General features: G+C 53.4%; 5 protein-coding genes across 5 annotated transcripts; 2 read left to right on the top strand and 3 right to left on the bottom strand.

Moving 5' to 3' along the window:
- Positions 1-457: 457 nt before the first annotated feature.
- PHATRDRAFT_48083 (predicted protein) lies at positions 458-1,947 on the bottom strand (the record flags this gene model as incomplete). Its single annotated transcript, XM_002182444.1, has 3 exons — positions 458-941; positions 1,038-1,632; positions 1,758-1,947. 3 exons carry the CDS (start codon positions 1,945-1,947, stop codon positions 458-460), a joined length of 1,269 nt encoding a protein of 422 aa, XP_002182480.1.
- A 6,352-nt stretch (positions 1,948-8,299) lies between these two features.
- On the bottom strand, positions 8,300-10,030 carry PHATRDRAFT_52346 (mannosyl-oligosaccharide alpha-1,2-mannosidase; the record flags this gene model as incomplete). The annotated part of the gene is made up of 2 exons (XM_002182443.1): positions 8,300-9,434; positions 9,639-10,030. Coding segments are annotated over 2 exons (1,527 nt in total), but the record flags the coding sequence as incomplete, so codon positions are not given.
- Positions 10,031-11,978: 1,948 nt separating this feature from the next.
- Positions 11,979-13,826, top strand: PHATRDRAFT_48080 (predicted protein; the record flags this gene model as incomplete). The annotated part of the gene is made up of 2 exons (XM_002182586.1): positions 11,979-13,239; positions 13,295-13,826. The coding sequence occupies 2 exons, from the start codon at positions 11,979-11,981 to the stop codon at positions 13,540-13,542; spliced, it is 1,509 nt and encodes a 502-aa protein (XP_002182622.1). The 3' UTR covers positions 13,543-13,826.
- Positions 13,827-15,833: 2,007 nt separating this feature from the next.
- Positions 15,834-16,052, top strand: PHATRDRAFT_14712 (predicted protein; the record flags this gene model as incomplete). The annotated part of the gene is made up of 1 exon (XM_002182585.1): positions 15,834-16,052. A coding segment is annotated over one exon (219 nt), but the record flags the coding sequence as incomplete, so codon positions are not given.
- A 1,491-nt stretch (positions 16,053-17,543) lies between these two features.
- Positions 17,544-19,693, bottom strand: CAT2 (carnitine o-acetyltransferase; the record flags this gene model as incomplete). Its single annotated transcript, XM_002182442.1, has 2 exons — positions 17,544-18,259; positions 18,343-19,693. The coding sequence occupies 2 exons, from the start codon at positions 19,691-19,693 to the stop codon at positions 17,544-17,546; spliced, it is 2,067 nt and encodes a 688-aa protein (XP_002182478.1).
- Positions 19,694-19,968: the final 275 nt, after the last annotated feature.

The raw sequence follows: 19,968 nt of genomic DNA, 5'->3' as shown, positions 1-19,968 counted from the left end.
TCTCAATCATTGTATACCGCCCTGTCCGCTAGTGGGATCCCTGCAGGGATGGACAGAGGGTGTTTGTTGAGATAAGGGCCTCTCTTACTCGACTGAATCGCGTCAGAAAGTGAGCTGTGTACCGTTACAAAAATCACAATTGGGTCTTTGTCGAACTTCACGTAAGGTGTAGGTACTTCTCTCGTCGCTACGCATTCTCGCATCTTGCTTCACAGGGATGACGATCTGGTACACTGCCAGCCTTGCTGAGCAAGATAAGTTTTTTGGAGTGAAACTCGTCATAACATGATCGTGAGCTACGCATACAGGCACACATTCAAACTTCATTTTAGATCCGCTTTATTTTGCATAAGCTAGCATGATCCATGGGTATGTACAATCGAAGCATGGTATTTGACGTTTCTTTGGTGGGTAACAATTGCCAAATTGTGTTTAGCAATGAGACTTATCTTTGTCGCTATCGAGTTCTACCGGAAGATTGTTCGGCTTGCTGTGCGGGTGGTACAGACTCTGATTTGTGCGGTGGCGTGACCGCGCGCTGTACTTGCCGCATCAAGGTTTGCCACGCCCGGTAAGTCTCCATCATGTCAGCATCCATACCGTGGTGCCTTTGTCGGTACGCTGCCGCGCGTCGGCGGTCTCGGTCGGCCCAAACGTGCAAGGCCTCCGCCACCAGCCACCGTGCGAACAACATGACGAGCACCACCAACACAATGTAGACGGATGGCCGGGCAATGCGCAAGAAAGCTTCTTCTTTGGCATCGTAGATGCGCTCGCATTCTTCTAGATTGCGGCTCCAAAAGGCAGCGTCGCCGTGATAGGTAATGCGGGCGCAAATGCGAGGAAGCGATTCGCCCTCCCAACCGACCATCCAGGGGCCATGGCGGTATAACTCCTGCAAGGGCAGTTCAATGGTCCAGCGGTAGACTGCTGTAGAGACACTATGACACCAATACCAAAGCGAAGCGGCTTGAAAATACATCACGATGGCTAGGAGAGGTACAAGTATAGCGATCCAAATCTCTACGTGGTGATACCACGGAATGTGAATCGGAGGGGGTGGCGGCGGTGCCCAATACAAGGTGTACGTGCTGTTCTGGATCAAATCTCGCTCCTTATCTTCCATACTTTCCCTGTTCGGAACCGCTGTTGACGTCGCTGTAGCCGCCAACAAGTAATCGAGACTGACAAAGACGCCAGAGGCCACGTCAAACAATCCCACCGGTGGGTCCCCCAAAAAGTAGGAATGGTGTGTGGTAGCCTGTTGAATGCACGAAGCCAAGGTTGCACTCGTCATTGTGGGTGACACGTGAATTTGCAGAACGGGAGGTAGCGACGATGGCGTTGGATGCGCATTCTGACCCCGTGGAGCTGGTGGCGAGTGTTTTGGCTGCTGCTGCTGCTGTTGCTGGTGTAGGGAGGGGACGCGCAATTTCAGAATCCAGGTCCGAGCAGGAATGGTCGCAGGAGTGGTTGCAACAATGGGTTGTTGGAGGCCTGCCTTTTGCGATTGCGGTAAAGTTGATTGCGTCCGCGGTGCCTGCTGCGTCTCGACGGGTGGTATCTGTATCGGTGGGGCATCGGCAGGGTCGTTGTTGTTGTTGTTGTCGCGTCCGCAGCTTGCGGCTCCTGCTGTGGATAAGAACGTTCCGAAGCGGAGCGTGCGTTGGATGCCGAAATTGGTGTGGATGCCGATCGTCCCGTTGGTGCGGTGGCGCTGAATGCGTGGGGGGTACGAACGGGTGCGGAAGTCGTACGAGGATTGGCACCGGTCGGGTTGGTCGGTGCAGCATCCGCCACCATTCGGGACGAAGGTGGTGGTGGCGGTGGAGGAGGCCGTGAACGTCGGGATGCCGACATGGGGAGCGAAGCCGTTGACGACGCACGGTCGTTGTCTAGTGACTCCTGGTGCAGTTCGTCCCGCAGCGATTGGCGGCGAGTGCGCATACGTCGTTCGCGATGCCGAACGGTAACGTATTATTGGAGGTTGTGGCTCAACTCGAACCGGATCCGAGTATCGCTGATGAGCAGAGGTGCGAATAGGAATAGGCGGCAATGGTCAACGCCGCTGGCTAGGTAGCAACAGTACCAGTAAAGTGTTTGCTATAGGTAGTGGTGTAATGTGGGCACGAGATCGCTTTCGTCGTTCCGCTTGGATTCGGAATGTGTGAGGGTTGTCTTATTGGGATCGTCGCTGACTTTTCAAACTTGAACAAAGGACGTTAAAGCGTTAAGGTTATATGCAAATCAGACACTGTACAATGGAAACGTCTCCTTGTCTGGCTTGGTCCGTTCGAAAAAAGCTGCTCGTGTCGCAGTGTCGCGAATTCCAACCAAAACCAACGCTTTTGCGGTTCGAGTGTTTCGTCTTTCGGCTAGCAACGATCACCATGATCCATCCTCCGTCACTTGTAGGCAAATGCGTTAAACCCCTTCTACGCTGTCCTGTTGTTCTTGGTAAGAAACCCCTACAGCTACGGAGCCCTGAGTAGAGTTTGTGCGGGTACGCGAGATAAAACAGCATGGGAGTTCCGGCCTTTTACCGCTGGCTGTCGGAGAAGTATCCCAAAATTGTGCAGGATGTGTTGGAAGATCGGGTCCATCTCGCGGGTCCGGATTCTTCCATTCGTCTCCCTTTCGATTCGACGCGTCCCAATCCTAGCGGTTTAGAATGCGACAATCTGTACATTGATATGAACGGTATCATTCATCCCTGTTCGCATCCCGAGGTCGGTCCCCAACCCCAAACCGAAGAAGAAATGTACGAAAATGTCTGTCGCTACGTGGACCGCTTGTTTCGCATCACGCGTCCACGCAAACTACTGTACTTGGCCATTGATGGTGTCGCTCCCCGAGCGAAAATGAATCAGCAGCGGGCACGTCGTTTCCGTTCCGCCCAGGAAGCCCGGGAGCTCAAGGAGCTCGAAACACACATTCGGGACGAACTGGTCGCCGTGGGCGAACAAGCCCCGCCCCGTAAGGCAACGGACCCTTGGGACAGTAACGTCATTACGCCAGGAACACCCTTTATGCTCCGACTCGCTGACTACGTGCGTTTCTATGTCCGTAAACGTATTTCGACCGACAAGGCTTGGCAGTCCATCAAGGTCATTTTCAGCGACGCTTCGGTGCCGGGCGAGGGAGAGCACAAAATCATGGCCCACGTCCGTTTGCAACGAGCCCAACCCGGATACAATCCCAACCTTGTTCACGTCCTCCACGGTCTCGATGCCGATCTCATCATGCTCGCCCTCGCCACGCACGAAGCGCACTTTTATATTTCCCGCGAAGAAGTCACGTTTGGACGCAAATCGATGGAAACGCAGGAACGACGACAAATGGAATCGGGGTTTTTGGATCGCCAAAAAGCTTTGGATGAGGCGGCGGGAGCACACGCTATGCAGGGAATACTCGATAATCAGGGTAAACCTATCCAGCGGATATCGATTCCAATTTTGCGGGAATATCTGGCCCACGAGTTTGCTCCCCTCTTGGATCCGGCGCGATTGCCCTTTGCGCCTTCACTGGAGCGCCTCTTGGACGACGTCGTATTTTTGTGTTTTTTCGTCGGAAATGATTTTTTGCCGCACTTGCCCTCCTTAGACATTCGAGACGGAGCCTTGGATTACCTTTTCAACGTTTATCAGCGCGTGCTGCCCGGATTGGGGTCGTACTTGACCCGGTCGGGTGGCAACGTCAATTTGTCCCACGTCGACGTGATTCTGGCCGAAGTCGGGGCGATCGAAGACCACGTGTTTGCTATGAAACACGATAACGAAACACGTGAAAAGGAGCGACGCGCACGATTCGCTCCCCGGAATCGCTCCAATCCGCCTCAACCTCCACCAGTACCACCTCCACCCGCACAAGGGCGGTCGGCTCGAATTTTGGCCAAAGCGGAAGAGGGCAAGGCGGTCGCGTTGCAACGCGGACATCGCGCCAAGGAAGAATCTCGACAACAGACGAAAGCGCGACACATGATGGCGGACGATAATGACGCCGCGGCGCAAGCTTTGAAGGCTAGTTTAGTTGGCGCACACGTAATGGATGAGGAGAAACAAGAAAGCGATATTGCGCCAAGGACGGAGCAACCAAAAGAGGGTGTACGGTTAAATGATAACATCGTCGTGGTTGAAGAAGAAAAAGCCACAACTGACGCGAAAGAATCTTCCAACGTAAAACGGAAACTGGACGAGGTGGGGGAAAAGGACGACGTGTCAGAGAAGGCAGTCCAAGTCAAGCCCGATCCCGGCCAGGTTGGGGATATGGAAGAGGAATTCGAAGATGATGCCGGGGAGGATGACGATGTGGAAGACGATCGAGACGAGGATGCTGCACGTATCGATGATATTATTGTTGAAGTAGATCCAGCGGTTGCCAAAGCCTTTAAGGAAAAGGTCAAGGCTGAGCAGCAAAAGAAACTGGACGAGTATTCAAATAGTATCGAGGACAAGGTTCGCTTGCACGAATCTGGGTGGAAAGATCGATATTACACGGACAAATGCAAGGCTGATGACGTAGAAGCTCATGGAGGGCGAGAGCATTTGTTTAGATCGTATGTAATGGGATTGTGTTGGGTGATGAAGTACTATTATGACGGTTGTCCCAGCTGGAAATGGTACTACCCATTTCACTACGGACCCTTTGCTTCAGATTTAAGAAACATTGAACGATTTGAAAAGGATGTGAGAGCTTTTGAACTCGCAACTCCCTTCAATCCTGTAGAACAGCTGATGGCGGTCTTACCGTCGGATTCCGCCCACGCCATTCCGAAGGCAGCGCGGTGGCTAATGACGGATCCAGAAAGTCCTATTCTCGATTTCTATCCCGGCGAAGTTCCTGTGGATCCGAACGGAAAAGCCATGCCTTGGTTATGGGTTGTTCTTCTTCCATTTATTGAGGAAGATCGCCTTCTTGGAGCAATGAGTCCAACAATGACAAAGTGGACGAAAGAGGAATTACTTTGCAACGCTCGTGGACTCGACGATGGGTATTTGTTTGTTCATCGATCGCATCCGTTAAGCAAGAAACTAGCATCCGTTTTGTCAGGAGGCAAGACGGCCAAGGCCCCTAAAGTTAAATTAATAGACTCGGCAACGTACGATGCTGGATTCAGTGGGTCTGTGCGACCGCCTCTCATTAACGAGTTATATCCAGTCGATGAGGACGCCGAGATTAACCCACCACCATCTGCCGATCGTATTTCAGAGTCCCAGGACGGACTGTTTTCTGACAGTATAAAACCCAATGATGCAATTTGTGTGGCGTTTTCAGAACCTTTGAAACTATCACACAAAAGTGTGTTGCTCCCTGGAGCGAGGCTGTCTCCGCCACAGCTTTCCATAGATGACAAGCGCATTCGAAGACCACGGCTGAATCGCGGAGGTGGCTCGATTGCGAACTTGGGAGTATCGAACGGGCAAAGCCACCAATCGGGATACGGCAGCATGAATATTGGTTCCTATGAAAGGAATTTGGCTCAAAGGACTGGCCGCGGACAACAAATGAATCAGGCAGGGACACGGGCGTGGGGCGCCATGGAACCACAGCAAAAACGGCAACGACCTGGACCTCCACCCCCGCAGATGCCAAATCCTTTCTTAAACCAGGGTCATCTTCACCAAGTACAAGGACGGGAAGCTTACAGCAATCGTCCGCCTTGGCAACAAAATCATCCTAGTACATCAAATTATACTCCGCCGTCAGCGCAATACCCTCAAGGTGGACAGCGGACTACTCAAAACTTTGCCCACCAAAATGGTTACCCACAGCACTACAGCCAATCTCAAGGAGTGCATACACAACGCTTTCAACATGTTAATGGGCGAGGTCAACAGCCACCAGCCCCGGGAGGATACCAATCGCAACAGCGTGGCGGATACTCTTCATTTTCGGGGGGGAATCGTTCCGGATACAACGTTTCTCAGCAGGGAGGACATCGAGGTCCTCACCATCCACAGCAGCAGCAAGAATTTAGTTTTCGACAGACTGATCAAGGCCCGCCTAGTCGAGGCCCTCCAGAACCACAACGGTCCCGTGCTAGCTCGAACGTTATGAACTCTCTTCGCGCTCAGTTATCAAATACCTTGCAACGGAATAATAAATCGGGGCCCAAGCGATAGTTCAGCGATTGTTTATTGACTTCATATTTTGATTTACAGTTAGGTGTAGTAGTGGGAAATTCGTGTGAAAAAGGCGTATAGGTATTCCTTCCAGCGAAGTACCTATTAGAAACGTAGCAGCGCTTTCTTCAACCACATTTACTAGCGGCTATCACTTCCCTAGCAAATAGACTTTATTTACTTGCAGAATCAATTGTTGAAACTGCGTTGAATAAAGCGAAACCTGGCCGCCGTCTTGTCCAACGCTTTTTTGTGTAGCGGCGGGAAGAGAATCGAAGCGGTCCAATCAACCTTGGTATTCTTTCGTGGGAGGCATGGACGGGTCTTACTCAGCTCGCACAAAGGCTAGACCGCTGTTCAACAAATTTGTTCCTCCATCCATGTTCCTGTCAACTAATATCGCCGAGTTTATGGTGTAGGAGGCTAAGTTGCCAATCGCTACCATCGGAAACATCTGGCGAAGTCGCCTGGACCCCCCAACCACCTTTGGCCAAAAGCTGAAGCATTGAGGGCGATCCATTGACAATGGGAAATTGTCGTGGTCCAGAATTCTCCGACGATTGTAATGACATGGTGTTTTGTTGGCGAACGAGTGAAACACGTCCAGCAATGTAACCTTCCTCCTCTTTGTATTCTGTCGCGGCAGCTGATAGGATAGCCTCTCCATCTAAACCAGTAACCAGAACGGCAAGCGGAATGTCATCAGGATCCACTCCTGACAATTCGTCTGTACCCTGGGACATAACAAAGAGCTCATCTTCTCCGCTATTTACCACAATGACTGCCCCAGCACCCCATTGTCTTTTTTGATTGATAGCTTTATCCAAAAATGTGCAGTCGCCACGATGGACCGCTTGAATATTTACATTTTTGCAAGTGAAATTTTCTTCGAGACTCGAAGGTTGCCAACCGGCCTCAGGTTCCAATGGAAATAGAACGTCCACGGTAAAGGTAAAAGACGCGACCTTGTTATCACAATTTCCATCGCCGGACTCTGCGGGAGATTCGCACCCAAAGATGTCGTCCTCCCAAGGGGGTAGCAAAATTGCTTCCATGACAATGTCAGCAGAGTCCGCAAGGCTGCTCATATGGGCGGGACCAAAGAGCCCTGGTGCACAGGGAACCGATGCCAAGACTTCATCTTCATTTTTCTCAGGATCGGATGACTTCCAAAGCACATCCACTGTACAGGTGAAGGAATTTCCAAATAGGTCGGACATAACTACAACGCGGTTCCCAGGTATGCGTTCTTCTACTTCTTCTATATCCGGGATTTTCAGACCCAATCGTCTCCAGGTCGGCAAATGTGCGTATCCCTCCTTCGGTTTTGCTTGTTGCGTGGTTGATGGGAGCGTAGCGTACGTCATGACAAAGGTATTGCTAATGTCGCTGTCATCGGTTAAGAACGTTGTCAGAAGCGTCTCGCCACTTGCCACATGGTTCATGTAGAAACCGCTACCCTCGGGAAAGGAGGATATGCGAAAAGCTCCCATAGGGCTTTCGAACTCCGATATTTCGTCGTCGATAAACGAATTTTTCTCTCCATCACTATCCTGAGGTGTGGCGTCGACTGGATTCTTGTCTTTAAAAATTGGACATGTTCCATGACTAGGCTCGTCCAAATGTATACCAAGTCCTTGGACTTCCAAAGCTTCAATCGCGCCCAAGCTGTACCATCGGTTGGGTCTTTCGTTAGTACCCATTTGCGTGACATGAACATCGGAGTAATCCAGAACTCCACCGTTGAGTGCGTGCATCCAAAGGAGTTCCGAACTGTACACATTCGGACACGCCTTGCGCAACAAGTAGCCATCCCCAACGCCCAACTCGGTCAGTCGCATATGCGCGGTATTGGTGGCAATATTCCCGAAGGCATCCATGACGCCTTCCGAAGCCTCTTCCGCATGCGTCGTAAGTTTACGAGGCTCGAAAAAATCGAATTCTCCATCGTCCGTGCTCGTTCGCACGTGTTTGGCTTGCGCAACGACGGCCGTCAAATCGGCTTGATATTCCTTGCTGGAAAGCTTCTCCGACCAGCGCTCGCCACCCAAATGAACGACGGTTTCGACTTTGGTCTTTTCGTTGCGCAGACGGGCTCGCAGAATCTCTTTGAGCCCGTCAATTTCGGCGGCAAATGGTCGGTTCGGTTGGCCTTTTTTCTTCTTCGGCGGCACGGGCACGTGGTGAATCGGATGCGCTTCGGTGGTAAAAACCCATTCGCGATCCTTGTCGCGATGCAATATGTTGTCCTCGTCAAAGATCAGATACAGGTACTTGAGTGTTTCGCTCAGAAAGAAGCTGGGCATTTCGTTGCTGAGCCGCACTCCGTGGCTGGACCCATCGGTGGTCCCTGACGTGAACGTGCGCAGTTCCTTTATACTGGCGTACCCACATTCGGTCCGGGCCGCGGACAGTTTCCGCAGGGCCCAGTCCGCCGCCCACAACCAACCCGAGGAGGTACCCGTGGCGTTGTTGTCGCTGCCCACTTGTTGCGTCGCCTTGTGCAATAAGTAGCACGATTCTAGTAATTCCGGTCGGAGAGGATGTTTCCCGGCTCCACTCATTCCTCCGTCGAGTCGCCAGCTGCCGAAATGAAAGCGTTCCGGCAAAAAGCCCAGCCATTCGCGGACGAGGAACATGCTGTTGAGGGATTGGGCCGCCGGGACGAGCTCGCCCAACAAGGTTTGGAGTCCGGGATAAAAGGCCATGAGGGATTCCAGTACGTGCCGGGCACCACCACCGGCGGCGCGGTTCATATCGGCGTCCACGTACCACTCCCCCACGCGCAAGTGTCGAAAGACGCCGGAGTAGGCGGCCACAAAGAGGATCCAAAAGTCGCCGTCTTCCGGAAACAGTATGTAGTGTTTCAGCAGGTATTCCAAAAAGGAATCCGAATTGCTACCAATTCCGGAGAGTGTTTCGGTCCAGACGCCCTTTTGCACGTCCACGTGTTTGCCCAACAGATCGGTGCGTCGGTTGCGCAAGGCGAACAAGCCGCGGGTGGCGCGTTTGCCCACCGCTTCGAAACGGTCGTCGCCAGTTAGACGGCTGAGGAGAGTAAATTCGAGGGACAAGGTACCTCCACCGGCCAAACTGGCCACGGGCGTTTCACCCGGGGGAACCCCGTACAAGAGATTGACGGTGCCGTAGGGAATGCCAGTTTTGGTTTGAAAGGCCGGTAAAAGTCGATTGCCGAGATCGAGGGCCCATTCCAACAAGCAACCATCGTAGCGCCAGTATTTTGTGCCGTTGTGAGGTTGTGATTGAAAAGTGGAGGCGGTCGTGGTGGAAGACGATGACGTTGCCGCAGTACTCACGACGCAGTCGGGCGAGGAGGAATGTGTTGCGCAGCCCACCCACGGTTGGTCCTGGTCCCGGTCCGTGCCAGTGTCGGTGGATGACCAAGCATCCCGCCGTCCATCCCTTACGACGTAGTCGTTGCCGTCGCGTTTCCAGACGTGGTGCCACGGGACGGTGGCATTGTCCACCAAGGCCGTGACGAGTTGATGAGCCGACAAGAGACCGCCCAGAACCCGAATATTGGTTTCAAAGACGGAAACGTTGCGATCGACTCGAAAGAGTGGTGTGGCGGTGTGCAACTGGCGCAATCGTTCCACACTCCGGGCGAATTCAGTGGTGTTGTCCATGAGCAGTAACATATCCAAGGAGTCCACGAGGGTGAGTGCGGGCAACCGCACGAGATCAAAACTTCCCGGTGTGCAGGTAAGGGGATGTAGTTCGCCGGCGGGGAAGGCGTGATACATGTAGGCATCGTAGGCGTGGGTAAAGGCTTCGCGGACGGTGTCGCGATTGGCCTCGCGGAGACTGGGGGGAAAGATTGGCAAAGCAGCGTGTCGGGAGGAAACCCGGTCCACCGGGGTTGTTCGCCGACGGGGACGACCCCCCATGTCCCGTGCGGTCCAAGTACGCAATAGATGTGCGAGTGAGGCCGACCGACGTTGGTGGGCGTCTGGTGTTGGTTGCGACTGATCGGGTTTGGTGGTATTGGTATCGGCGTGTGTTTGGGTTGACGGTGAGTCGGGTGTTGCCGTGTGGGGATATTGTTGTTGTGATTGCCCGAGTAGGGTAGCGTAGTGTTCCGTCAAGCTGTGACGGTAAAGAGCCCGGCGTCGATCCGTGTGGGATGGGATGCCACCCACCTGGGTGTCGGCGGACGCTTTCGTCGTTGTTGTGGAGGCCGACTGGGGCATTCGGGACTGTACAGCGTCCCAAATTTGTTCCCACAAAAAAGACTGGTCCGACCAGGTCCCTGATTGTGGTGGTGGTGGATGCGGTGGAGTCTGTGGTTGTAATGGTGGTGGTGTTTGTTCGGCTTGACGTGACGGTAAGGATTGCAATTCCGTGGTTCCCGTGCCCGTCCCTACCACACCAACGAGAATCCAAACGGTACGGCGCCACATTGATCCAGTTGCAAGGAACAGCAAGTGACAGACAGACACGCACTCAACCACAAGCAAGCGACAGACAAGCAAGCACTCCACCACCAAAGCCGGAGCGAAACTATTCAGTCCGTCGGCGGTGTACGTCCCGGGGGTCGCCTGGTTTCTGCGTTGGACGAAACCACCACTCGAGCAGTGATAGTTATAGTAGCAGGAGTCGAAAGAACAAGAGCAAGACGGCACGCCAAGAGTTGCCGTTGGCGAATTACGGATTGGACGAGAAAGGAAAAACCCCCGTCCTCGACGTTGGCGAGGTTCTGGGTGGTGCGAACGCCGTGCGCTAGGAATCATGCTGTATGGGTAACTGTAAGTATTCACTGTCCGTATCGGTGACTGGTACTGGTTCGTAGGACATGGTGCACACAGGCCGCTGTTCTTTTCGCGGCCCCGACCATTCCCCTAGAACAACAGTAGGGTTACGAGTCACGTTCACTCTTCACGGAATCCAACGTCTCACATCCACCCCGTCGAGCAACCCGACCCCTACACACCTACTGTTTGGATCGGCATCCCCGCACCCGATGCCGTGTACCTATGACATACTCTCCCACACAAGGTCCCCACGGCAGCACCCAACCGAGTACCGATGGACAATCACACGCCTCGTTTCCATTCCGACCGACGCCACATTGAAGCCGCCAACCGTTCCTGTCTCGGGCGGGGTGACACACACTCAGTCCGTGGAAAAGTATCTTTTGTTTCTGCTTGTTTCCGTATGCCCTCACCAGAGCGGCGGCTGGAACTGGCGCACGGACTTGTGTGGTGTCACGACGACAATCCGAAAAAGCCATGGTTGCCCTTGCTCACGTCCACGACTCGTCTCCTCACACTACTCCAGTATAAATCCTGGTGGGAAACGTACACGAACGAATTTCCCGGGCAAGGTGCGGACGCGCCGACGGCCAATCCCATCCACCCTTGGGACAACTCCCGACATCGGACCCGTGCGTTACAATGTGATGGATCAAAACGCGTCGGGTCCTGCAGGAACTACAGTGTTTTCCACACGACCATTACCCTGTCGATCCAACGTCGTTTGGTACTCACGAGACGACCAAGCCGTCCGCTTTGATTCCTGGTGACGGGTCGCCCGTGTCCTCAATTCTCTCACCATGGTGACCCCCGTGCTGCTCCGCATCTGGCACCACCCACACCGTCACGAGACCAATCTCGTTCGGGACGCCGTCTCTTTGACGGGAGGTCCCGGCACCAAGCAACGCTGCTGGATACTGGGCACACATGTCTGGGACGTGGCCCACCAGCGGGACACCCACAAGATGTACCGAGAGTGGAGTGTCACGGTGTGGCGCCGGATGGGTCTCACGCCCGATACGCCACCCCGGACACTCTCCCGGCCTTGTGGGAGCACTTTTACCGCGGTGAGAGGTATGGCACCATGCAGCGACTCCGACAACTCGTGCACGACTATTACCGAGCGCGACGGAGCAATAGGCAACCGCCCTGGACGACGCTCCCACTCGCCGATCGGGACGCCCGGTCAATGGCCGCCACCCACCTTTGGGATGTTGCCTGTGGACTCCACCAGGACCGCAACGAACGTCAAGCGTACACGCGAGCCATCAATATTCTACACGAGCACTTGTCGACGCTCGTTCAACAACGATTTCCCGATGCGCGCCTGGGCGTCTACGGAAGCTGTCTCAGCGATTTGAGTTTGGGTAAATCGTCTGACGTGGATCTGAGTTTGGATTTTAAGCGTGCACGAAAGGTCAAAGACCAATTCGAAATAGGCAAATGTCCTGTACAACGGTACGAAAGCGAAATGAAGTCTTTGGTCTACGCAGTTTGTCGGACCATGGAACGGCGAAAACACGAATTTCGGGCTATGCAACCCGTCACCCGGGCCCGGGTGCCCGTAATAAAGGGCACGTATCTGGGAGCCAACAACCCGTACACGGTCGACGGATCCATTGACTTTGACGTATGCTTTCTCAACGACATTGCCGTCGTCAACTCGTCGCTACTGCGTGAGTATTCCATCGTGGATGATCGCGTCAAGGCCCTCATGATTGCAGTCAAGCGCTGGGCCAAGGCGTTTGGTATTTGCTCTTCCCAACACAATACACTCAGCTCATACGCGTGGATGAATCTGGTCATTTTCTACCTACAGAACGTAGGCTTTGTACCCAACTTGCAAAGTCCCGAGTTGGCGCAGGCGGCGGGAATATCCCGAGATCCCAGGAACGAATGGCACGACGTCAACAACCTCGACACGTTTTACCTCAAGTGGGAGGATGTCTCGTCGGTATGGCAACGAGCGCCGGCGATGGAATCGGTGTCGGTGACGAGTCTATTGTACGGATTTTTCCGCTTTTACGTCGTGGAGTACCCTTCCATCTTGACGGTGTCCATCAAACTTGGTCGGGACACGTTTCTACCTAAAACCGTCTTTCGTAAATCATCGTTGGGCTTTTGGTGCATTGAGGATCCTTTCGAGACGTACGACACGCACTGCCCTCATGATTTGGCCATTACGGCCGGCGTGGGCGGGGTCCGCGAGATCACTTACCGATTAGCGCAAGCCGAGCAGTATCTGGGCGCAAAGCTACGGCTGTTGGCGGAGGATACGAGCATTCCGCCTCCGAAGCGCTTGTGGCCGTCCCCTCCCGTGGCAAAGAAACCACGAAAGAAGAAAGGTGAGGAGATGAAACCACAAACGTCGTCGCAATCGCCACGCGGCTCCGAACACAGCTATTTTACCTCAACAACACAACACCGACAAGATCAATTACGTTTTTATCCTGGATACAGAAGTTTTGCGCAGCAATACTTATTCCGTCCTCAAACGTCAAGACACTACCCACAAGGCCGACCACATACTATACGAAACTTTTCTGTACAAAATGATCCTTCACAGCAATACCATCTCTATAATCCGGTATCAGGAGGACGATGCGAACGACGTGGACGAACAACTGGTTCCTTACATGCAGAACTAGGGGTCATTCCAAAGCAGTGTCATTGCACATACAACTCCAGGCTCTGCTCATCAATTCGGTCAACTCCGTCAATCTCATCAAAATCAAGGACAACACGTTCAATCGCCACCACTTTAGTATGGACAAAGCCAGCAGCCTTTCTTACTGCAGGTATACCAATCCCTTCCAAGTGGCGTACAGCCTTCGAACTGCTGTTAAACGTATGCCGGCGCCCGTGAGCAAGGAGATAACCTGGCATCTGGAATGCCCATTAATTGCAAAGCTCTGATTTTTCTGCTGGAATCGGAAAGTGACCGTCTAGCGCGATCGAGCATTCTCTGCTTGTTCTGTTGTTGGGTGCTCGCAGAATGAAGAATTGTTCAAGAACTAACGGAAGGCCTTGGAATAAGGTGCATTGAATATTATGAGGCTACCCTCTCTTCACAGCTAATTAACGGCATTTTATCGTGCAGCAGGGCCTGTGTTACTAGTTTTACATCTCTTGTCAAGATATCAATAGATCTATCGAAGGATTGAAATGTCCCGTCCGTTCGTCATAACAATTAACAGGCCGAGATGGGCAACCTATAAAATGAATGTCAAGACGCTGTCCATATAGAGGGTCGCATAATCAGTTGCTGACTGAATGTGAAGCAACAATAACAATTTTGTGTAGACTAGTAGTAGGTAGTTCTTCGCTGCAGCCGATTATACAATCGATATCGCGATCTGATCGAAAACTCACTGTCAGTATTCCATAAGAACCAAAACGACCATCAGTTATCCATCCGTTGCAAATTCTTCTGAGATTGGTTCCTCATTGCTCTCATAGAAGGTGCCAAAACAATACAAGTGGTCTTGTGGATGATCCCCAACTGACTCTATATACGCTGGGTAAGCAAAAGGAGAGTGTGGAGTCTATATCCCTTCGAAGAGACTGCATACCTCACTCCATTTCCTCTGTAGCCCCTGTGTCTACAATGACTACGATGGAAATATCCGACGGATTTCTGTGGGTGCGTAGCCATGACGCGGATGGAGGCGAGGAGTGCCTGCCATCCCTACCTTTGCTCACATCCACCATTGGTCTCCTCGATCTGTTCCGGGACACTTCTCGGCCAACGTACACGAATGAACCGGTTAGTGCGCATCCTCCGTCCACGACGGCACACAACACTCCCACGGACGGGGAGGACTGGTGGAAGCATCTCACACGTGTTCACAACGTGACCGACCGGATCCAAGGTGCCTTGAACGATTTGCAGCACTTCCACCACCGCGACGCTGAGGACCCGCCCATCCGGCGCAGCAAGCGGGCAGATTCCAAAAAGGAGGCTCTGGAAAAACAACGCGAACGGCTCCAGAAAAAATTAACGGTCAACGAATTGGCCATGGACCAAGACTGCAACGTGAAAGGAGATGGAGATAGTACACCATCTGATCCTTGGATTCGCACAGCCCGATTCGTCAACTCCCTTACCATCCTGACACCCGTTTTACTCAAAATGTTTTGGCACGAACAACGAAACAACCAGGATCTGGAAATAGGCAGCGTTAAATTGACGGGCAGTGAGAAAAGCGGCAAGGCTCGCTGCTGGCTTTTCGGAACCCAGGTATGGGATGTCAGCACGCAGCGGTTCACAAAAAGCCTTTTTATATCCTTCTGCACCCTTTGGCAAGCCATTGGTATCACACAAGATATGCACGACCCAACGCGCAACACACTGGCGTCCTTGTTGGAGCGTTTTCGCTGTGGCGACCTGCACGACAGTTTGTATTCCTTGCAACGGCAAGTCCTGGGTGGCTTCAACAGCTCGGCATCGACGCCGACTTCCTGGGTCGCTCAACATCCCTTGGCATGGTTGCAACTCGAAGATATAGATGCGATGGTGGAAGCCACGAAAGTCTGGGATTGCGAATGTGGGCTTCGTCAAGACCAGGACGAGGAGGATCACCAAGCGTACACTCGATCCATCAATATTCTACACGAGCACTTGTCGAAGCTCATTCAACAACGATTTCCCGATGCTCGCCTGAGCGTCTACGGAAGCTGTCTCAGCGATTTGAGTTTGGGTAAATCGTCTGACGTGGATCTGAGTTTGGATTTTAAGCGTGCACGAGAGGTCAAAGACCAATTCGAAATAGGCAAATGTCCTGTACAACGGTACGAAAGCGAAATGAAGTCTTTGGTCTACGCAGTTTGTCGGACCATGGAACGGCGAAAACACGAATTTCGGGCTATGCAACCCGTCACCCGGGCCCGGGTGCCCGTAATAAAGGGCACGTATCTGGGAGCCAACAACCCGTACACGGTCGACGGATCCATTGACTTTGACGTATGCTTTCTCAACGACATTGCCTTCGTCAACTCGTCGCTACTGCGTGAGTATTCCATCGTGGATGATCGCGTCAAGGCCCTCATGATTGCAGTCAAGCGCTGGGCCAAGGCGTTTGGTATTTGCTCTTCCCAACACAATACACTCAGCTCATACGCGTGGATGAATTTGGTCATTTTCTACCTACAGAACGTAGTCTTTGTACCCAACTTGCAAAGTCCCGAGTTGGCGCAGGCGGCGGGAATATCCCGAGATCCCAGGAACGAATGGCACAACGTCAACAACCTCGACACGTTTTACCTCAAGTGGGAGGATGTCTCGTCGGTATGGCAACGAGCGCCGGCGATGGAATCGGTGTCGGTGACGAGTCTATTGTACGGATTTTTCCGCTTTTACGTCGTGGAATACCCTTCCATCTTGACGGTGTCCATCAAACTTGGTCGGGACACGTTTCTACCTAAAACCGTCTTTCGCAAATCATATTTGGGCTTTTGGTGCATTGAGGATCCTTTCGAGACGTACGATTCACACTGCCCTCATGATTTGGGTATCCCCGCTAGCGAGTGGGGTATCCGCGAGATCACCGCCCGATTGGCGCAAGCCGAGCAATATCTGGGCAGAAAACTACGGCTCTTGGCGGAGGACTTACAGAGTCAACCGCCTGCACAGTTGTGGCCGTTCCCTTCCAAACCGAAGGAAACTAGAGGCAGGAACAAAAAGAAGGATTTTGTTCACAGGGAGGTAGGGAAAAAGAAAAAGCCAAAAGCTGCGTCACACATCGACAAAGCGCGTACGACCAAGAAGGCGAATGTGAGCTCGGAGACCAACCATCCTAGTGGAGAACCAGTCCGCAAACCCCTTCCTTTGGAGGCCTCGGAGAAGGAGAGCAATTCTGAGAAAATTGACATCCGGAAGAAAAGCGATACCGATAACATCGATCCTACTTCCATTAGCACAAAGGAAAACCCCCACTGGGAGAGCCGTCGCAAGCAGAGGGTAGCGCGAACCAACACTGGCAATGCTGTCAATACCGATACCGTTATCGCTGATAAGAGTGAGAATAACCCAGATAGTGTGCCAACCCAGTCAGAGAAGCAAACGCAGCACACGCGACAGTCACATTTGGATGACTTGAAAACAAAAGCAAAGAAAGCCAACGATATCGGTCTCTCCAAAATAGAGAATGGCACGGTACCGAAACGAAATGCAAACCGGCGTAAAAAGCAGCGTCCGGTGGTTGACGCACCGCTGTCGGCACCTGCCGATGCGTCCAAGGCGAGTCTCAGTACCAGTATGCTGGTCGAGGAAGGCGGCGCACGCCTGTTGCCCGGAGGAGACGGGACTGCCGCCACCAAGAGCGCAGGCCGTCCTGGTAAAATGCGTGAATCTCGTCGTCGTACCTTCAAGGGTAAACGTCCAGCGGCCGGTACCAAAATTGCCAACGAACCAATCGGGAAGAGCAATGAATGACGAAAGGTCGGTTTGGAGCCACCCGAAGGCGCCCGCGACGAGCGACACGAATCGTCACGTAAATAGCACGGGAAAGTCGCATAAAGCCCAAGCATTTCCTCGAACGAAGCGACGGTAGCAAGAGGGGGCGAAATTAAAAAAGAAAGACAACGAGGTAACCTTTAGTAAGTTTGTAAATAGATCCGGCGTAGCGGCGAGGCTTTTTCGTTCGCCCGTTTACAGTTTGCTCGACGGCGGAGCTTGATCCATTTCGATGAGAGTCCGCAATTCGAGCAGACTTTCCTCCAAAAGCGTGCACAACTTCTCCGCCCATCCGGTTTCTTTCAAGGCCGTCACGTTAAAGACGCAATGGCGCGGATGAATGGAGTACGACAAGCCCACACCGTCGGGCACGACTTCCCCGTAGCCCCAATTGACAATCTTGGGATGTGTCAGGTGACTGGTACTCACCCGCCATCGTTTGGCCCGTACAAAGGCGGGATGAGCGTACAGATCGGGGGCCTTTTCGCCGTCAGCCACGAGCATGGAAAGTCCGAAAAAGTGTCGATCCACGCCTTGGGCTTGTGCCGCCGCACCAATGTACCGCACGTGGGCCTGGACGGCGTCGCGCAACAGCCGTAGCTTCTCGCCACGCACCTCGGCATCGTGCTCGTTGTACTGGGGACGGAGTCCGAGGCGTTGGACAAAGGCCGCACTTTCCAACGAAACGGTGCGGGTGGTTTCGGTCCGTCCGTGTCGAAACGGACGAACCTGCGTCGCTTCGTACGTACCGGCCTGTTCACCCCAGAGTCGGTAGGTGGCCAATTGCATGGCCATCTGGACAAAGGCGTCCGGAGAAAAACCGGCCTGTTTTATAAATTGGCTTCCGTAGCCTTGGAAACTTTGCGACTGCATGGCGTGGCGGCCGGTCCAGTCGTCACAGTCCATTTTAGCTATGTAGTCGAGATTAATTTGAGTCCAAAGCGAGAGACACACGTGAGTACTTGAAACGACGTGACCGAGCGCTACGACGCACCAACACAACAAGTACCTTGATCCACGAGATTGTGTACGATCGGATCCTGTAAGATTTGCGTGAACTCGGGGGTGTTAAAAATCGGTTCCACCGTGGGTTCCGGTACCATGGTCCCGGTGGGACTTTTTCGGAGACACTGTTCGTAGGTGACCTTGGTACAGTGATCGGCGAGTCCGACCATGGGCATTCCGTCCATCATGGAATGTTCGCCGATCAATCCGGCCTTACCGTTTTCGGTAACAACGAGTTGGACGGACTTGTCGAACCATCGATTGTGTCCGGCGCCGTGGAGTAAGAGTTGCCCCATTTCCAACCGACTGACGGCGTGTACGTCGTCGAGACAGAGCAAGACGGCGCCACTTTCGAGTCGTTCCAAGGCGTCCGAGACGGTGCTTCGTTGGTATTGCTGGTCCGTATCCAGTAAGGTTTGGCGTGCGGCGGCCCAATCGTCGCGTGGGGCCGTGGTCAACCAGCCGAGCTGGGGCGGTGGCGGGTGTGCGTGCATGGCGTCCGCGTGCGCGACGATTCGTTCCAATCCGGCTTGGAGGGTGGCGACGGGGTAGGGCGTGGCGTGGTCCGGCCCACACAGATTCAAAGTGTAAAAGTGTCCCTTCCGTGCCACGACGGCGTGTCGGTAACGGGCGGGGTCGTAAATTTTGTAGGAATCCTGTTGCGGACGGGGGATACGGGATGCGTGGAACATGTACTTGTAGGCGGCACTACAGAGTGGCTGGGCCCGTTCCCCCCGACCGAGTACGGTGGGTGCGAGGGATCCCGAGCACACTTGGTGGCGGTACTGTGCGGCGGCGGTCAAGAGGGCGGCCCCACGCTGCGTGAGTGTGGTGGCGGAAGGGTCGTCGGCCAGATGAAAAAAGTAGGATACGTTAATGACGACGGATTCGCGGACTTGTAAATAGCCGAGCGTGTTCCACCAGTGCTGCAACCAGGACGAGTTGGCGTTTTCGTGTTGTTGTTGTCGATGGAGCAACCGTTCCTGAAGCGTACTTGCCTGTTCGGGAAATCGGTCGACGGCTTGTCGGAGGGATTCCATTTCTTCGTCGTGACGACACACGGGGAGTACGGTGGGGAGTAATCGTTCGAGCGTGTGGGCCAACGTAGGCACGGGCAACATTGGCAAGTCGGCCTGGTACCGGTAGAGATCACCCCCGACGTGGTCTTCCAACCAGGCTTCGGCGCGGTAGTCGCCGTGACTTTCCACCACGGACGTCTTCCAGGGACGCAAGGGTACAGACGTGGAGAGAATGCGACGGGCGTTCGCGCGACGACGTGTCGTCGTTGCCATCGTCGTGACGGTACTGGTGATACTACTCATGCGGCCGCGTCGCCACATACTGTTCGAGAGACGAAAGTGTGTGCCGGGCAAACGCCGAATGGAAAACAGGTAGCGAGATGGAAGGGGAATATGTGAGTATGTGAGCGAGTGACTGTAGAGCTAGCGCTAGCGCGTCAGACTATTCCAACGTCGTCCGCGACGACCAGGCACGTACCAATTGTTGACAATGCGAGCGCCGAGACTTTCTTGAGTATTGTTGCTGGAGTGTTGTTGAAGTGTTGTCTGGAATCGGTATCAATCAAGGAATGTAAACGAGTGTCTCGGTGTCGTTT

The sequence above is a fragment of the Phaeodactylum tricornutum genome, chromosome 16, assembly GCF_000150955.2.
Source record: "Phaeodactylum tricornutum CCAP 1055/1 chromosome 16, whole genome shotgun sequence".
Taxonomy (NCBI): Eukaryota; Bacillariophyta; class Bacillariophyceae; order Surirellales; family Neidiaceae; genus Phaeodactylum; species Phaeodactylum tricornutum.
This window is presented reverse-complemented; position numbering and strand designations above follow the sequence as displayed.